Genomic DNA, 18,593 nt, shown 5'->3' with positions numbered 1-18,593 from the left:
TGTCCACTAGGAGTAGAGAGCAGGCAGACTTTTTTAATATACAAATTTAGTAGCACCTGCAGAATTTCGAGGGGTAGACTGAGAGTCTCTTATCACTAACAGTTTTCTTATTTGCTTGCTGGTGTGGAGTGAAGTTCTCAGAACAAACTTCTGCTGTTCCTTTCATGTTTTAAGCCAACTGTTCAGCAAATACAACTAAGCTTATGCTAAAAAAAGCATCGTCCTATTTTGTTTCATACAGTGCTGAAAGTTAAAATTTTCCTTGTGCAGATTTGAAAGCAGATAAGACACTGTGGAAAGTAAAATGTCAGAAGATACTGAGGGAATTGAAAAAGAAATAGAAGTTGAATTAAGCAGAATCAGTGTTTCTTCCTTTGAAGCAGACCTTGACACAGAGGTATCAGATGGAGCTTTGAGAGACAGTGAGGCAGTAAGTATTCAACAGGCTAAAAATGCTTCTATTTCTGCTTGAAAGTAGTAAGGGCATTGGAAAGCTGATCTAATGAATGAAGTTTTTCCTGACATACCTAACCTGAGGATTTATTCTGAAAAGTTGTCTCAGTAGTAAAGCTTCATGAAAAAACTGTAACTGCCAATGGTGACAAGACAAGAAGACAGATGAATATCAGCATTCTGCTTAAGTGAGGCAATCAGACTCGGAGGTAATGTGTTTAGATCCTCTAAAGCAGGAATATTTTATTAAAGTTGATGAGGTAGATTAAATCTGGATGAATAAACCAATGTTTCTTCATTTAAATCTGTATTTAAATCTTACAAGATACTGTCTAATGTTTGAAGATTTCTTGTTATTAATTTAATATAACTTGATTGCTTAAGTCCTCTTTGTTGGATGACTTCCTATTTTGGAAAAATATTTTCTTTTGAAATCCAGTCATAACAAAAGGATTGGTCTATAAGTTATTAGGATAGATTGTACTGGTTGTGTGTGACCATATATCATATGTTTGATATGACATAAAGATCAGCAAAGGCATCAATGATAATTATTTATGCACGCACATGCTGAATGCCAGCAATGCCTACCACAATTCACACATCTGAGAAAAGGCAGCCCATTTCCCCAAATCCTTGCAGTATTTGTTAATTTTTGTCTTAATCTTTTCCTTAATTTCTTGGTCCAACACAATTACACAGAAAATATTAATTGAAACGTTTATGGAGGTAGTGGAAGATAAGTTACTAAGATGTGTTCCAATCAAAATTTACTTCGAATGTAATTAAAAGCGAGAATTATTAATTGTTCAGTAGGTAATAAGATAGTGGGAAGAGTGTAGTAATTGGGAACAATGTTGGTAGCCACTGCTACTTAATCTCCATTATTATAGGTGAAGCCAAAATGAGTATTCTTGCATGTCAAGTATTTACCTCTGGTCATGATTGTGAGATGAAGATGCAGAATTTGTGTCAAATACTTTGTTTTTCTAGATTTCAGATGACTTGCCAGAATCAGTTATCTCCTATTTAAACTTCATAAAAAGTAGAAATCAAGATGCTGAAAAGTTTATACTGCAAGACTTAGAAGATGAAGAAACTGCAAGTATGCAAGTGTCACAGATAAAATATTTACACACCTCGTATTGCCACTGGAAGTTAGACTAACAATCTGAAGCCAAGTTCAGAGTTTATATGCCCAGGGAGCTGACATTGTCTGTTCCATTCTAGTTTTTCACATCATCTTGGGTTTCACGCTCATTTAGTGTAATGGTCTTTGTGAACAGGAGATTCAGTAATTGTCTATATATTTTTATGTTTGAGGAAGGTTTCTTTGTATAATTTTGTTTGGTTTTTTCTAATGGGCTCATTATTTTTGTAGTTCTTTGATTTTGACCTGTCTGATACAAGTTCTACTGTATTTGTCTACATGGAAAATGTTCTGCTGTGTTCTATGCTGTGGAATTCTCTTTCATATTTCCTATAACTGGATTCTTACAATATCATTGTTTGTGTTCCAGATGCACATATTTGCTGCATTTCATGTGCAGAAATGACTGCTATACATACTTGACTAAAATTTGGCCTGTTTAAGAGTTTTAAAGGGAAATAATGTTTTGTTTTACTTTAAAGAAATACAGTAGCAAAGCAATATAGAACAGAAGTGAGTACTGGCAAAGGATTTTATCTCTGTGTACTAAATTATATATTTATTTTATATATTTATTTCTTCTTTAGGTAAGATTTATGGAGTAGTTTCTTGCCATGCGTCAGATTACTTGGCAGAATTGGCTTCTGAATATAATGAAGATCCAGAACAATTTAAAAAAAAGGTATTCTCTATTTAAATAATATTTATAATGAACAAAATTCTATTAATTAATCTAATCTCCTCCTCCTAGAGGAGACCTATAGGTGTATTCAGTATCGTTTCTGTCATACTAAGGTATTAAGACGAGTTTGTACATGCTGTTCTTTATAACCAGGTCATCAGCTGTAATACACCATGTTTATAAGTTTTAAAATTTGGAATAAATTCTCTGTATCAGTAGTTGAGGTGCTCAGCACAAAAATCAATAAGATGAATTAAAACTGAATAATCTTTTATTGCTAATTATTTGCAGAATATTATCTCAGTAGTATGATAACACTTTTAAAATTCTCTTATCTTTTTATCATGATTAGGAGGATGTGCTACTATTAGTCTTGCCCCTATTATATTCCATTATTTTATAGAAAATTTAAAGATAATAATGTCTGTAACTTTCATAATCAAGAGCTATCAATCTGGATTCTTTTATGTTTTCATAGGATTTAACTGAGTAACTTGCTGAAGTTTTTAGAAAAATATAAAACTGTATTGAATTTAATCACTTTTAATTTGTTGCCTGGCTTTTATTAGTATGCACTTTTGCAAACATGATTTTTCTCAGAACACCATTGTTTAGCACAATTACTTCATGTGACTTCAGTTGCATTAGAAATATTAACATATGCCCCAAGCAGGTGATGAACAGATGATAAATGAGCAGGAATAAATTGCTTCTTGCCAGTAAAGAACAATGAAAGAAACATAGCAATCTGCATGTCCCTAGTATTACTTCCAATCAGATTCCTTAAAAATTTACTTTGTAACTAGTTTTTCCCCTGTGTGCATAACAGTATTAATGCATAAATAAAGTGGTTAGTTCCAGAGAAAGGAAAACAAATCCCAAATGCAAATCATTCATTTTTCTAAGTCAAAATATATTAAAAAAACCCACATAGAAATATTATGTGTTTTGAGAAATGGTCCAATATTTATTACTCTGGAAAACAATATTTTGACTGATACATTTACATTATTCAATGTCTAAGGATTCCAGTCAGTAGTAAGTTTTGTATTATTGTACTTTTCATATGATGAAAAGGTACTGTTTGAAATTGAAAATGAAGACTTACAGATTGCTACAACAACTAGTTATAACAGGCAGTCCACCAGTGATGAAGTGGTATCTGATGACCATTTTGTTACAGGTAAGCAAATGCATTAGTCTTTTGGTTGAGTTGCTCTTCAGTGTCATATCACTATTTCCTGCTTTTCTGTTTTCATGAGTATCATAGCATTCTTTGTAAAGAATTACATGCTTCAGTATGGATTAAATTTTGATACTTCCCAAATTGGACATGAGCAAATGCTTGCGCCTTTATCTCATTTTGGACCATGAAATTACCCTTTTCTCTAATGTCTTTATAGAAATTTGTTTAAAAAATGCTACTCAAAATTATGGAAATATTTATGGATACAAATAATTATGAATACAAATGGAAACCAGATTTGATGCACTAAGCAGGTTGTGCTTTGGTCATAACTTATAGTCATATTGGCTGGGAGTGTTTCCCTTTGCCATGTCCTTTTCATGTTTTGGGAGTGGATTGCATCAGTTATAAAACCCCTGCTGATAGCCACAGAAGACATTAATCCTGAATCCAAAGTGTAATCCTGAAATATACATCGATAGAATAAGAACGATTCTAACAGAGTCAGTAAATGTGCATCATGATAATAAGATATATCTGATGAAAAAGACTCATGTAGTTCAGATTTCCCTGGGGATATGTATTGCTGTCTTTATCAGCACAGAATCCTTTTCTTGTCAATACTTTAAAACTTTTTAATGGCCCCAGTGCTCATAAGGAGATAAAATAAAAGGTTTGGTTGGTTGATTACAAATTCATAGCTGATGTTGAAATGAGCATAAGCCTTACTCATCGTGAAGTAGAAGAAAAGTGTAGACAAGAACTTGAGCAGTGGGAGAAAAGACAAAAGGAGCTTGAAGATGAGAAGAGGAAAAAGTGGAAAGCTGAGAGAGAAGCACAGGAAAAACAATATGAACAGGAACAGACAAGAAGGAGGCAGCGTCTGGAGGAATTTGAGGCTGAAAAAATAAAGCTAGAGCTGCTTCATAAGGTAATCAGTGATGCTAAAGTCAATCTGTCCCCATCTAGACTATCTTAATTCAAGATCTAATGGGAAAAGGAGAGTACTAATATGACTGTCCTAAACTCTGTCTACTTGTGATCCCAAAGTGAAATGTAAGACATATTTAAGTATGATCCATTAAGTTTTATGCATTTACTACTTTATCAACAGTGATTGAATTTGCTGTGCTAAGTGTTAAATTGTTTTATTGGTTTTGCCTTTACTAAGTTTTTTTATATTATGACACTAGCCAAAGTACCAGAATTGAGAGTCGTGCTAAATTGCTCCCAAATTAAATATGGTCACTGTGCCTTAGTTGAAAATACTTACTTCGTACCTCCCACCCCAATTTAATATTTAGATGACAAATCATAGGTGAAGTTTTCTAAACCAAAATAATTCAGGTCAGAAATGCTGGTTTTGTGCTTCATCTAGGTAAAAATTACAATTCTTCCTTTTCTTGCCTGTATCTGGGAGTTAGACTTCATCTGCAGAGTACTGCCACAATGGAACATGACTCCACACATTGACTGGTTGCACTCTCAACGTATGTAGTCATTTTTTGTGATAGTGTGCATTGTGCATACTGAAGAATAAAATTTGATAGCTCCCCACAAAAGAGCGTAAGAATGTGAAGAAACGTACCTCTCAGTCATTTTACTTGTAGGACCGTAATATTTTATTATTTAGCCTAAATATTTGTATTCTGAGAGATGCATTAGCATTGCATTTTTAGTTAACTAATATATAGCTTTCTGAAGAGGTGGGCATCTTGGTCCCAGCAAGGTAATTAAAGTCACCAAAATTAAGGAAGGGCTTAGTAAGTGAAAAGACCTTTGATCTCTGAAGGCTAGTTAAGTGACTGATACAGCTCCCTTTTCAACAGGTGACAAAACTGATTAGGCTCCCTCTGCTCTTTTATGTCATGAAGCATTTCTGGATGTAGAATGACTTTCTTTCTCTGGACAAGGTGGGGCATATCCCCATTTAGACACTTTGGTAGTGTTGTCACTAGCACACTCTTTTTGGAGGTGAGACATGGAGACCAACTTCCCCCTTTACAGAAAGATCTAGACATTTAGTCTCCTACTATCTCAACAGTATAGTTCTGAATATGCATGAAAAACAGTGCTTAGGCACCTGGGAGTCTTTATGCCCCAAGTTGGAAGTGCTAGTTTATGTATACTGGTTCCTTCATATCCTGGTGTATATTTGATTTGGCTGATACTGATTTATCTTGGTTCCACTAGAAGTTATGTGGTTCTTGATAAGCCTCTTTTTTTTTAGGCACTTACTGTCTGCTAATTTTCAGTCAGATGTAATTTGCAGATAATTAATTCTTTTTTTCTCACTGAGAATATGTTGGGCAAGGAGTGAAATGCTATTTATTTTCAAAGAGTGAGAAAATAGATTTGAACTTTCATTTTCTGTTGAGGAACAATTTCAGTGAAAATAATTATTTAGCTTTACTGAACAGAATTCCTGTTTGAAAGATTTTAAGATCAACAGTAACATACCAGTGCAATTAAAGGAAGATTGTTCGCACTACTTTCAGAGTGTTTTGGTTATATTTCTATTATCTACCTGTACTTTGAATAGTTGTTTCACAAGCACAGTTTTCATCTTCAATAGCAGTACAGAATTTGGAAAGGAAGGTGGCAGTTGTTTGGGTCAGTACCAAGATGCTGATTCTGTGAAGGTATGCATCCTTCAGTACATAACCAAATCTTCATTACGAGTGTAAGTGCCCAGTTGTTTATTTTATTCTTGCACAGTTGAGTTTCTAATTTTAATTTAGGCATTCATAAAAGTGCAAAGTCAAGAAGGTGGGGGAGATTGGAGAGAGGGTGGTTTGTGATGTTCCAAGTTTTGTACAGTACTCACTTAAGTTAATTTGTTGTGCAGAAACACCAAATTGCAATAGGAGATGAGTTACTGAAAGAAAAGAAAGCTTGGAGAGACAAGACAATGCAACAAGAGGTAAGGTTCTACAATGAGGTTTTGTTGAAAGACTCTGAGGTTACTGTCACACATTGTAGAATCAATGTTATTCTGAAATAGTTAATACACTGTATTTATTTATTAATGCTAAATATATGTCAACACCTGTTGTATTTTAAAAGTGTTTGAAGTCTATCCTTTTTGTTTTGGCCTAGGAATTGATCATGAAGCTACAATTGCAAACAGAAGATGAGAAAAATGCTTTGGAAAAGCAGAAAACAAAAGAAAGACAACACCTGATGGAACAACAGAATACAGCAGCTGTGAAAATCCAAGCTAGATTTAGGTCATTTTTAGTCCATAAAAAATATGCTCCCATTTTAAAACAATGGAAAGATGACATAAAAAAAAAGCCGAAAATACTAGAAGAAATAGAGAGAGAAATGAAAGAAAAAGAGGAAAAAATGAAAATGCGAATGGCAGAAAATTGGCAAAAGAAAGAAGAAGAAAAAAAGAGACAAGAACTTCTTGAAAGACAGGAATATTTGGAACAGGTGAGATGTGAGGATTATGAGAAAAAGAAAGAAAGCCTGAGACTTAAAAGAGAAAAACAGTTGCAAATAAGAAAAGAAGAACAGAGAAAACTAGGAGAAAAAAAAGCAAAAGCTGTGATGATTGAAAGCACAGAAAAGAAGAAAGGAAACGTAAACAACCGTAAGCTGTCAGAAAATATGAAAGTACTAAGAGAACAGGAGGAGGAAGAAGAAGACAAACAGGCTGAAATGATGGATGAAAAAACATATTGGATTATTCCAGCAGAAAGAACTTTGACATCAACATCAAATATGCTAGGCTCTGAGAAGGAGCACTTTTTTCAAGTGAATAATGAGAGCATATACAAAAATTCAGTAACACATATAGGAGAAATTTACTCACAAACTAGAGATCTTAATAAAGCTTCAAATAGTCATACTTCAAGCAATGGATCTGTTAATTTTGGAACTAACAACATGGTAGAAAATAAGGCAAGCAATATATGCAACAGTCCACCAATCGTCCAACCAGATGGTAGTGATAAAGAAGTCAAAGATCATGTTTCTCAGTCTGAAACAAGGAAGAAAACTGTGTTTCTAATGGAAGATAGTAACGAAGTCAGAGAGACTTCAGACAAAATTCAAGATTTAGCTGAGTGTTCCAGTAGTATAATTCTTCCTGATGATATTGAAAACAAGAGAATAAACTGGATGAACACATGTAAATCCTGGTCTAAAATATATGAAGAAAATCAAAGAAAGAAAGCAGCTGAAAAAAAACGACCAAAGAAGAGTTCACTTAGCAAGATACCTAAGATGCCTCCATTAAGTACAGAAAAGATAATTCATAGCAACCCTTGGTGTACTCTGAAGCAGGTAACTATACAGAGTATTTAGAATGAAATTGGAAGCTACAACTTAGCTTTTTTTATTATTATTTTTTTAATTCAGTATGTCAACAAATGCTTTTTTGGAAGAGGAGGAGATTATCATTGAGCCGGATATAGATCTTAGTGAGACTTCCTCTGCATAAGTGCAGAATAAGGGCAATGAGAATTTGCCTTTTTTTGAGACTTTTGAATGCCTGTAAGCATTGTGGAGCAGACTAGTGTGGTATTAGTCTTCAGACAGTTGATAGTATCGTAAGTCTATAAAAGGCAGGAGCACCTAGCTCCTATTTTCTGTTAAATTAATGTGGTTTTTGCCTTGGTATGAGGGTCTGCATTTCAGCTCCTGCTTCTCTATCCTCTTCAGAGTTTTGGGAAGAGTAGTCTCTTCCAGAACCAAGACATTGCTGATCAGCTTATAGACAGTAGTTTTGCCATAAATAACATCTCTTGGTTCCCAGCACCTACTTTTCTTTGCAGTTGCTAACTTATCACTGTATGCCTGTTCTGTACTCTCATCTTGGTATCCAGTCTGATATGACTGCATATGCTTTTAGTCTGAACTATTTTTGTCTGGTTTTGTACACTCGTTATTTATGGTAGTGTGATGGGAAACAATTCAGACTATTGGTTGCTTTGTTTAGTGTTAATCTTCCACCCATTCAAATTTCATGTCATTAGTAAAGCACTGGTTTTATTTGTTACAAGGTGGATGTTAATATGAGATTGTTTTCATTACATCTTCTCCCATTTAACAGATCAAAGCCATCATTGTCATCCTTTTCTGCATGAAAGGGTTAGCATTAGTTGCTTGCATTTTTGTAAAGTGTAAGTAGAATGTAGTTTGGTTCTTTTTAAAGAAAATAGCCATAATGTGACATTGTACAAGAATGTTCAATATATGCACAGTTACTTTTATTTATCAATTAATTCATGTAGGTCACAACACTTACACTTGAAGATTTGCCAGCTTGTAGTCTCTCAACGTTATCTGAGTGTTCAAATCTTCAGTTTTTGACTCTGAGGCGCTGTGGACTAGTTGCATTGGAAGGACTAAGTAGCTGCAAAGACCTGAAGTATATCAATGTGGAGGTACCAAGTGTGTTTGATTCTTTATAATAACCCAGGTAGAACTGCCAGTTCTTCTGCTTAGTTGGTTATACAGTTTTGTCCAGCTGTGAATATATAGCTTTTATTGCCTTAAGAGCATAGGAATATCAACAAAATACTCTCAAATGTTAACGAAGTTATACCAGCAGATTTGCATTGCATATAAAAATTTGCATTGTACTAAAGCAATATCCTGCAGAAGAATCAAACTATACTAAGAAAAGTGCATTATAGTATCAGTCTAGGATTAGCGTTAGTATGGCAGACTGATAGATCTTCATTATCTTAGATTTATGAGTGGGCAGATACTGCTCACCATAGCAGATGCTCAACTTAAGCAGGAATGGGTAGAAGGAAAAGTCCTTTGCAATACACACAGTGAATGTTAGTAAAATTATTCCCATATATGCTCAAGGAACAGTATAGTGGGTTACACTAGAGGTATAATGTCTAGGTACTTCTACTGCAGTGTCTCGCATGGCCTTGTAAATTTAATGACAAAGGAAAACTTTTTGCTCTGTGATGCATCTTAGTTCCTGAGCTTGATAATTTACAAGAAGCAGCTCTGTTCACATTTTTCATTTCATGTGCTTTAACAATACCAATTCAAAGGAAAGATAATATGCCCTTATTTCCATAAGGAGATGGGAGACATTGTTACTTGGGACATGGAGAAGGCTGAGGTATTTAACGAATTTTTTACCTCAGTCTTCACCAGAAAGTGCTCCAGCTGCACCACCCAAGTCATACAAGGCAAAGGGAAGGACTGGGAGAATGAAGAACTGCCCACTGTAGAAGATCAGGTTCAAGAATATCTAAAGAATCTGAAGGTGCCCAAGTTAATGGGACCTGATGAGATGCATCTGCAGGTCCTGAGGGAACTGGTGGATTAAGTGCCTAAGCCACTATGCATCATCATATTTGAGAAGTCGTGGCAGTCCATTGAAGACCCCACTGACTGGAAAATGGGAAACATAACTCCCAATTTCTAAAAGAGAAAAAAGACCCAAGCTGTGTGATGTGGTTGACATGCTGGTGGGAAGGATGCCAACCAGAGGGATCTTTACATGCTTGAGGTGGGCCCTTGTAAAGTTCATGAATTTCAAAAAGGCCAAGTGCAAGGTCGTGCACCTGGGTTGAGGCAATCCCAAGCATAAATAGTCTGGGTGGAGAAAGGGTTGAGGGTAACCCTGTGGAGAAAGACTTGAGGCTGTTGGTTGATGAGAAGCTCAACATGACCTGGCAGTAGGGCATGTTGAAATATCTGTATCTTTTTCTCAGTTTTCTTACCAGTTATCAGGATTTGATAGTTTTAGGTACCTCAAAATACAAGAGCAAAATATTAGTGTAAGGGCATAATATCTGTGTCTCCAGGCTTCCTGAGACTGGTATTTTTATGTGATTTTTTTTTTTTTTTTTTTTATCAAATATTGGCTGTCACAGAACAGTTTTGGGTTTGTGGTTTGTTTGGTTTTTTTGTGCTGGGTTGGGTTTCTTTTTATTATTGTTTATTTATTTTAAAATGTTATGCCTATAAAAATACACAGGGTTGCCTCACTATGATATATAAGGATAATTTAGTTAAGGAAAAGACTCTTAGATATATTTTAAGTAGGCTTTATTAATAATTTAGTAATTATACATGTTATTAGTGATAATATTTCATACTTTTGCTGTGCCAGCTAATGTGGCAGTTGTCTTCTATTCAGCATTAATTAAGAAACAGCCTCTTTTGTCACAGTCCAAGATTGGTTCATGGATATTTCTCACATAGCTAAAACAGCTGCCTCTGTTTCCCTTGGACATTCATTTCTACTTGATATTGCTCCTCATTTGTGTTGTTACAAAAGCTAACATTTGAGCCATATCAGTTCTCTCTTTTAACTTACTGATGCAACTGAAGAGGCTGTCCAAGGGCAGGAATAAGTGTTATGGCTTCCAAAGGAAACCTGTAAGAATTTCTGCCTGCAGCTGAAGGTAGTGCCTAAATCCAGTCAGTTTGTTAATTCTGAAATGGGAATTAGACACTTTGGTTTAATCAGTATGTTGCAAAGGCAAGGAATAAGGTGTGTTTGAGTATTTGCAGGTGAAAAACAGGAAAACAGCAATGGCAGCAAATAGTGAAATAAAAATTTGAGGAAGCATAATTAAAACGGTTTTGGGAAGGGGATGTTAAAAAAGCAAGATCTCTTGGGAGCAGAACTTTAGCTGAGAACAGTGTTAATGTTTGTGACCAAAATATCTCTAAATGCAGATTTTCACTCTTTGTTAATAGATTCCAGCAAAGTCACAGCTGTTTTTGTTATTGTCTAATAAATATGGTGGTTTCTATTCCGTTTCTAATTTAGTTTTCTAAAGGGATTTGGGAAACTGGGAAAGCATAAATAGAAAGACTACTCTATCCTTAACTTCTCCTTACACTTTTTTGTACAACTTCTGGGCATTTTCAGAGCCAGAATGAAGTTTGAAATATATATTTGTTCTATTCCAGCAGGACACTAAAGACAGCTTCTGTGACTCATCAATTTATTTTCTTAATGGGAAAAATAGAGATGCCCTTACTCCTAGCTAGAAGTTTAGGATAAAAATAAGCTATGATGACCTTCTGTCATATTTTTAGACTTAATTCTGACATTTCACTTCAGATACTTTTTAAGATTCTCATTTTGCTTTATTGCAGGAAAACAACATTCAGATAATTGACTGTGAAAATCTAGAAAATCTTAGTATTCTTATTCTGAGTAAGAACCGACTTTCATCAGTTTGTGGCTTAGATGACTGCATAAATCTTCAAAATCTTGAACTTTCCTACAACAGAATCACTCGGATTGGTAAGAAAATTAATGAAAAGTTATTCCAAATTGTATGACAATGCTTATGCTCTTTATATTCAGTTATACTTCACTTGGATTCAGGGCCAGCTAGCTGCTAAAAGAGGATGACAAAAGAGGCTTAGAACAGACTTGCGCTTTAAAGCATACTCAACTTCACATTTGTAGTATGGCGTAGCTACTGCCGTGTGTTACTTCTACCAGGTTGTGTCACTATTGTCAGTCAAAGAGAACTAGAAGTCTTTCTCCAAAGGCACCTAAGATTACCTGCGTTAGCTCAGTTGGAATAAGTGAGTAGCCTGAGTTCAGTTTATCTACAGAAACAATATAAAGCCTAGACTTGCAACTGCAAAGAATTACAGTGTGTTTTTTACTGACACAGTAAGTAGTTGTATAGAAACCATATTATCTGGTTATTATTATTTCACTCTGCCTTTTCATTACTACTCGTTGCCCCAAAGCTGGAAAAAAAGATGAGTTTAAAGTAGAATCATACCAACCATTTAGGCACAGCAGGTGTGCCAATCCATATTGTTTCTACAAAGGTAGTTATATTTGTCAGAACCAACACTTGGCAGGTAACAGGTGTACCTTTAGCAGTCAACCAGTTAGAATTTATATATACCCAGACCACACAACCAATGCATCAATACTTGAAATCTTTCTGCCAAGAGATAGATGTTTTCTCTTGCCCAGCAGGGAATTTTTCATTGCCTCTCTGCTTGTACTGCTACTTGGGCTATAAAGTGCCTAACGTGCAAATAGTGTGTCTCAGCTTCTGGCAAGTTGTTTGCTGTTTTTTTTTTATTGCAGTGAATTTTGTGTTATGTAAATTTCATATAAATGTAAACAATATCCAGAACCTTTTCTACTGACAAATGTTCAGGAAAGTGTAGCATGGTGGAAAATAACAGAGAGCTTTGCTGTATGTAAGTGGTGAAGACAGTTTTTTGATTTTAAAATTATGTATGTCCATGCTAAATCTAAAGAGGTTACTGGGAAAGACTGCAGAACTGGGAATGGAAAGGATATAAGGAGATTCTGATTTTGATCAACATGACCCAGCAATGTGAACTTGCAGGCCAGAAAGCCAACTGTATCCTAGGCTGCATCAAAAGGAGCATGATTAGGAAGTCAAGGGACGTGATTCTTCCCATCTACTCTACTTCTGTGAGACGCCACCTGGAGTACTGCATTCAGCTCCAGGGCTACCAATGTAACAACAATATGGACCTGCTCAAGTGAGTCCAGAGGAGGGCCACAAATACGACCAAAGGACTGAAGCACCTCCCCTGTGAAGATGGGGTGAAAGAATTGGGCTTGTCAAGGCTGGGGAAGAGAAGGCTCCAGGGAGGCCTTTTAACAGTCTTCCAGTACAAGAAAGCTAGAGAGGGACTTTATGCAAGAGCATGTATTGATAGGATAAGGGGCAGTGGCTTTAAAGTGAAAGAAGGTAGCTTTAAATTTGATATTAGGAAGAAGTTCTTCACTGTGAGGGTGTTGAGGCACTGGAATAGGCTTCTCCAAGAAGTTGTGGCTGCTCCATCTCTGAAATTGTTGAAGGTCAGACTGCATGGGGCTTTGAGAAACCTGGTAGAGTGGAAGGAAGATGTCCCTGCCCCTGTCAAAGAGGATTGGAACTAGGTGGTCTTTAAGGTCCCTTCCAACTCCAACCATTCTATGATTCTGTGATATTTTCTTTTTTTTCTAATTGATTTAATTTTCTTTAAAGTACATGGACATACTTTATTTTCCTGCAGCCCAGCAGGAAAATAATATAAAACAGTTATTAAGCTGATAAATGAAACACTTTCACATAAGACATTTATATAATTAAATGGTTTACACTGTTAAAAAAAAAACACACCAAAACCTGAAACAGTGTGAGCATGGATAATGCAATTTCATGATAGACAGCAAGGGCATAGCAAACAGGAAATAGGAAAGCTAAAAAAACTGTCTAGATTTAGAGGTTTTAATGCTGATATTTTTAATATTTTTTGCTTATGTGTGCAAATTTGGAATGTTACTATTTATGAACTGAATTTATAATACGTGAGAATAAAGGTGCTGGAATGTCAGTGCTAACTGTAAAAGCATATCAGGACCCTAATAAGAAACAGTAGAATAAACTGGTTAAAGAGGTTTCACCTATATCCTTGTGGCCAGTAATGCTGCATAAGACATTTCTTCAGGTTTGTTTCATTTGATAGATCTGTTTGAAAGATTACTGTAGGAATGATATAGTATTAGTAGATGACATAGAGGAATATGGCATCTGTGTGGAATGTAGTATGTGGAATGTACAGGCCAAGTGGAGTGCAATCCTCTCATACATTTCTGTTTTGTTGAGTGTGCTGCTATATTTACTGAGTCTCTAATAGTATAAGTGAATAAATGTTTACAAAAATCAGCTTGGAATCCATATTTTTCCTCTCCAGAATTGCTTTGAGGATGCCTGGTTAAAACATCCTCATTATAAAACATAGTACAAGATTTGTTTCATACAGTAACATATTGGTTGTAAGTAGTCACATAGAATACACAAAAATGGATTTATGGATTTTAAGAAGTTAATGTATCCTTCTCATCCAATCTTGGGAGATGTCCCTTAGCATTTTGGAAGCTGCAGTACTGCTTTTTCACAAAAAACTGTGGACTTTTTCCTAAGACGTAAGGCTTATTTATGCTTGCGGTGCTTCTCTTTCAATACATATTGTAGGAAACTTCAAGCATACTAAGATTTTTTTTTTTCTCTCATTGAAATACAGCATCAGTAGGGGAAAAACTAGTTGCCAGAAAAGCCTTAAAAATAACAGTAAAAGTATGAGAAATCTCTCAATTATGCTTTTCCATTTCAGAATGCAATAATTGTGTCTGTAACACACTGAAGTTCAATGTGTATGTTTGTACTTGGAAAATGAATGCCTTACTTTCTTACACAAAAAGTAGTATTTTGACTTGAGTCATAGAATACGCTTTTGTAGGGTGCCTGTGTGGTCAAAGTATGTTGGTTAAAATTCTGGCAATGCTCAGAATAGCAATGCATAACCGTGGATATTTGTAAATGCTTCTTTGGACCTACTCTTTTTAAGAAAGCAGGGTTTTTTTAACCAGACACCTTTCAGATTTGTTTTATTTGTTTTGTTTGGTTTTAGTTTTTTTTCTGCATGTGTGTTTTTATCTTCATGTTCACTGTCAGCTTTCACTCCTCTCTTATCATTTATCTTTGTCACATGCAGATGTTGTTTCAGAACTGCATCGATAGCTAAGATAGAGTCTCTAGCTAACAGACTCCAGCTGCGCTTTCAAATTGCTAAGAGCTACTTCTGTAAAGGTTTTGCACAAATTTTGCTGAAACCATATGTTTTTCAACAGAATGCATTTTCCCATATACTGATGTATTGGTTGCATCATATGTAAAACAGAAATATCTTCTGGAAATATGCAGAAGACTTTCATGCTTATTTTTAATTTTGCATGTGTGCAGAAGAAACATTAAAATGCCATCTGTTTATATTGCATTATTCTCTCTTGTGTATGTTTCTGATGGACTGCATTTGATAGTTCCAGAATAGATTATGATCCTATTGTATGTAGCCTCAGCATGTCTGTTCTGGATGACATTTGGTCTAATTAAATGAGACAGATGAGGAGGATATGTAAAAAAGTGCTTTCTACAGCATGCAGAATAGATTTCCAGATCGTGTATTAACTCATTGCCTTTTCTTACTGTGTGTTCAGTCTGTTCTCTCTGTCCTGCCCAAGACCAATTCAGTGCTTTTAAAGTTTTTCAGTACTGCTGTGTTCATAACTCAACAATGGAGTTTTAACGACTGCCCCTGTAAGGAAGTCTTGGGCGCTGACACTGAAACGAAATTGTTATTGAGACCGCTAGATGGTGCTGGTTCCTTTTTATTTTTATCCTAGAGTAAAAAAATATGGACCAGTATCTTGCAGTGAGGATAGTATGTCATGGGCATGTTTGAAATTCTTTCAGAATAATTAAATATTTGTGTATTTATTTCATAAAGCATAGTTTTGAAGTTACAGTATAAGACATTTGGTTTAGATTTAGGATTATATCTCTTCAATATCAGGTGACTATGTTATTTCTATTAGGTGTTTCCCGTTTTTAAATTACTGTGATTCAAAGGCCTATATTTGTTTGGGTATTTCTAAACATACTAGTCTTCACATTTTATTCTTTACCGTTGTTTTCTCCTTATCATTCATTTTCTCTTTTGGTTCTTCTTCTGTATTCTCAATAACCTGTGGTGTGAGCTGGTCTCTGGTCTCATAATCAAGTTTGTTCTCAGAGGACAATCACAAAGACATTCACTTCTGTAAAGCTCATCCGACTTACTTTTAGGGACTTAGGAAGTCTTGAGTGAGATAAAAATGTGATAAAGTATTATTTAATATAATAAGTATATAAAAAGTATATAAATAATCCTGTAAAGAAATAAAAGTAAATTCAGAATTCCTTATTTTAGATATGTTTTGTAAAAGTTGTCCCTTCAGAGGAGTTTTACTACAGATACACAGAAAAACTACTTGGACTTATAGCAAGCCGAATGCATCAGTGTCATTGCAGAACATCTAGCATGTGTAACACCATGGAAAGACAGTGTGATTTTGCCATTTTAAGAAGATGATTCAGGAAAAATTCTGTGGAAGAAACAGACAGTGACAGGAGCCTTTTCCTTTATAACTTTTTAGGGTAGAGATTGCACACATTCTTGCTCTGTGCCTGGCAGGAATAAGTTTGTTGAGAGTGTAATGGCTATAGAAGTATACGCTTATATGTAAAGGCACCTAACTTTTTTTATTAACTTCTTCATTAAAAGTGTTTTATGACATAATTCCTTAAACAAGATGCACTTTAATAAAGATGGTGCTGTCTTAAGTTTTAACAATTTGTTCTCACCTTGCTGATAGCTTGAAAAAAAAAAACACTTTTAAAAATTAAATAATGAAAATTAAATTTTAAACATAAAAACTGTTTCCATTGTGAGGGGTGATTTTAAGAGGGCTGTTAGCATTTCAGAGAACCCATAGGTTATAAGTAGCAGTTATAAAGTGTTCAAAGCATTTTAAGTATAGTTTATCACGATAAGAATGCTGTGTTTTAACAGAAGTGCTAAAGGGGTTATGAACTGGTTTTATTGCTTGGTTAACAGGTTCAGAAATTTTTGAAATATACATGTTGTATATTTGATCAGGTCAAAATACATAAATTATTTTTAAACCTTATATAGGATTAATTAATTAATTAATTAATTCATATTAATTGTTACTATAGGTAATATAAATATATTGAAAGTTCAGAGTTTTCTTAGTACTTGAAAACCAACAGGTTTTTATTTCATCACGGTTTGATTTAGATAAAATCTTTAACTTTCAGGTGGTCTGGCATCACTGAAAAATCTTCAGCAATTAATTGTGGACCATAATCAGTTAATCAGCACAAAAGGTCTTTATGAGGCACCTACTCTCATTCACCTAGACTGCTCTTTCAATCACCTCACACAAGTTGAAGGCATTGAGAATTGTGGCCTACTTCAAATCCTGAAGTTGCAAGGCAATAACCTCCAGGAGGTAAAAGCTTTGGATTCAGTGGCTGTTTTGCATACACTTATGTTGACAGTCATGTTTTCCAGAATGCTGGTCATGTGCTCATTGCTTGCTGTAGGATGCTTTGTGCTCTTGGGTGGTTTTTTTTTTTCACTATTAGAGGGAGATTTTTCAAAGGTACAAATGGCTCATGATTAGTGACTTTTTGCTCTCAAGTCCTTGAAAAATTTGCGCTTCAGAAATTATATTTCTGCCCTCTGTTTATAGCATCCAGTCTTCAGTTTGTACTATTTGATGCTGACTCTCTGTTAAAAATGTAACTGAATATTGTTATCATTGCATATAACTAACAGTTCAGGCTGATTTGATATATGCTGATCCTCCAAAAGTTGAAATTTGTGCTGCAGCATTTCCATTTAAAAATAGAAAGTAGTTTGTTAGCTACACTTAGTCATATTTACAAACAGTGATTCTCTTATGAATCTGAGAGAGGAAAATCATTGTCAGTAAGCAGCAAATAAGTGCATGAACAAAATAATGTGCCTCTTGTTTTTTTGTTGGCCTTTTTTTTTTTTAATATTGACTTTTCAGACTAGGTAGAAGACATAAAAAATACCACCTGATATGCAGAAATCATGTGTGGTAACTGGTACATACGTAATAAGGAAATGATACATATATCAAAAATATGGGGTTTGCTTGTATTTAGCAATGATTTATGAAAAGCATCTGGTAAGCATTCCACTGTTGTTTCTCTAATTTATATTAATTTTAAATAACCATCTCTTTTCTGTTTAGTTTCCAAGACTGGAAAATCATGTTCTCCTTAGAGAACTATATTTGGATGACAATAGCTTTTCTTCTATGAGGATGCTTTCTTTGTATTGGTTGCCTCTATTGCGGATTCTTTTGCTGTCTCAAAATAGGTAAGCAAGTATCATTCTTCCACTTAGAGAACTGGCAGAGAGACATTTACTAAAATAACACTTCTCTGAAAAGTAAAATTCTCAGCGTGATTAAAATATCACTGTCTTTTCCAGATACTTGTTGAAAATATGTGGTTGACAAGTAATGACACTGGCTACCTTTAGCTAAGAAAATTTAAAACAGCATTAATTATTAAAAGTATTTTTCCTATAAGATGTGATATGAAAATAATTTTTGAGCATTGTGACATTATTAAAACCATGGTGTTTCTTTTTTTTGGGGGGGGGTGTTTTGTTTTTTCTTTTTTCTTTTCTTTAGCAATTGTTTCTAGAGTATGTCTGTCAAACTTCGTATTTCACAGCTAGCTTATTCA

General features: G+C 34.8%; 1 protein-coding gene across 1 annotated transcript in view; it reads left to right on the top strand.

The window, feature by feature from the left end:
• Window positions 1-232: 232 nt before the first annotated feature.
• The window catches only part of LRRIQ1 (leucine rich repeats and IQ motif containing 1), a 108,905-nt gene continuing 90,544 nt past the window's right edge, over window positions 233-18,593 (top strand). The window contains exons 1-11 of the mRNA XM_061369351.1: window positions 233-430; window positions 1,447-1,558; window positions 2,191-2,285; window positions 3,363-3,468; window positions 4,173-4,402; window positions 6,320-6,394; window positions 6,571-7,764; window positions 8,715-8,867; window positions 11,566-11,716; window positions 17,124-17,317; window positions 18,092-18,219. Of these exons, the coding sequence (XP_061225335.1) occupies window positions 305-430; window positions 1,447-1,558; window positions 2,191-2,285; window positions 3,363-3,468; window positions 4,173-4,402; window positions 6,320-6,394; window positions 6,571-7,764; window positions 8,715-8,867; window positions 11,566-11,716; window positions 17,124-17,317; window positions 18,092-18,219 (2,564 nt within the window). The 5' untranslated portion in view covers window positions 233-304. The remainder of the gene's footprint in view (window positions 431-1,446; window positions 1,559-2,190; window positions 2,286-3,362; window positions 3,469-4,172; window positions 4,403-6,319; window positions 6,395-6,570; window positions 7,765-8,714; window positions 8,868-11,565; window positions 11,717-17,123; window positions 17,318-18,091; window positions 18,220-18,593) is intronic.

This window comes from Neopsephotus bourkii, unplaced genomic scaffold (assembly GCF_033783945.1).
Source record: "Neopsephotus bourkii isolate Nb327-2 ecotype Australia unplaced genomic scaffold, CSIRO-AGI_Nbou_v1 NB_1493, whole genome shotgun sequence".
Classification (NCBI taxonomy): Eukaryota; Metazoa; Chordata; class Aves; order Psittaciformes; family Psittacidae; genus Neopsephotus; species Neopsephotus bourkii.
The sequence above is the reverse complement of the archived record's forward strand: the minus strand, read 5'-3'. Positions and strand labels throughout refer to the sequence as shown.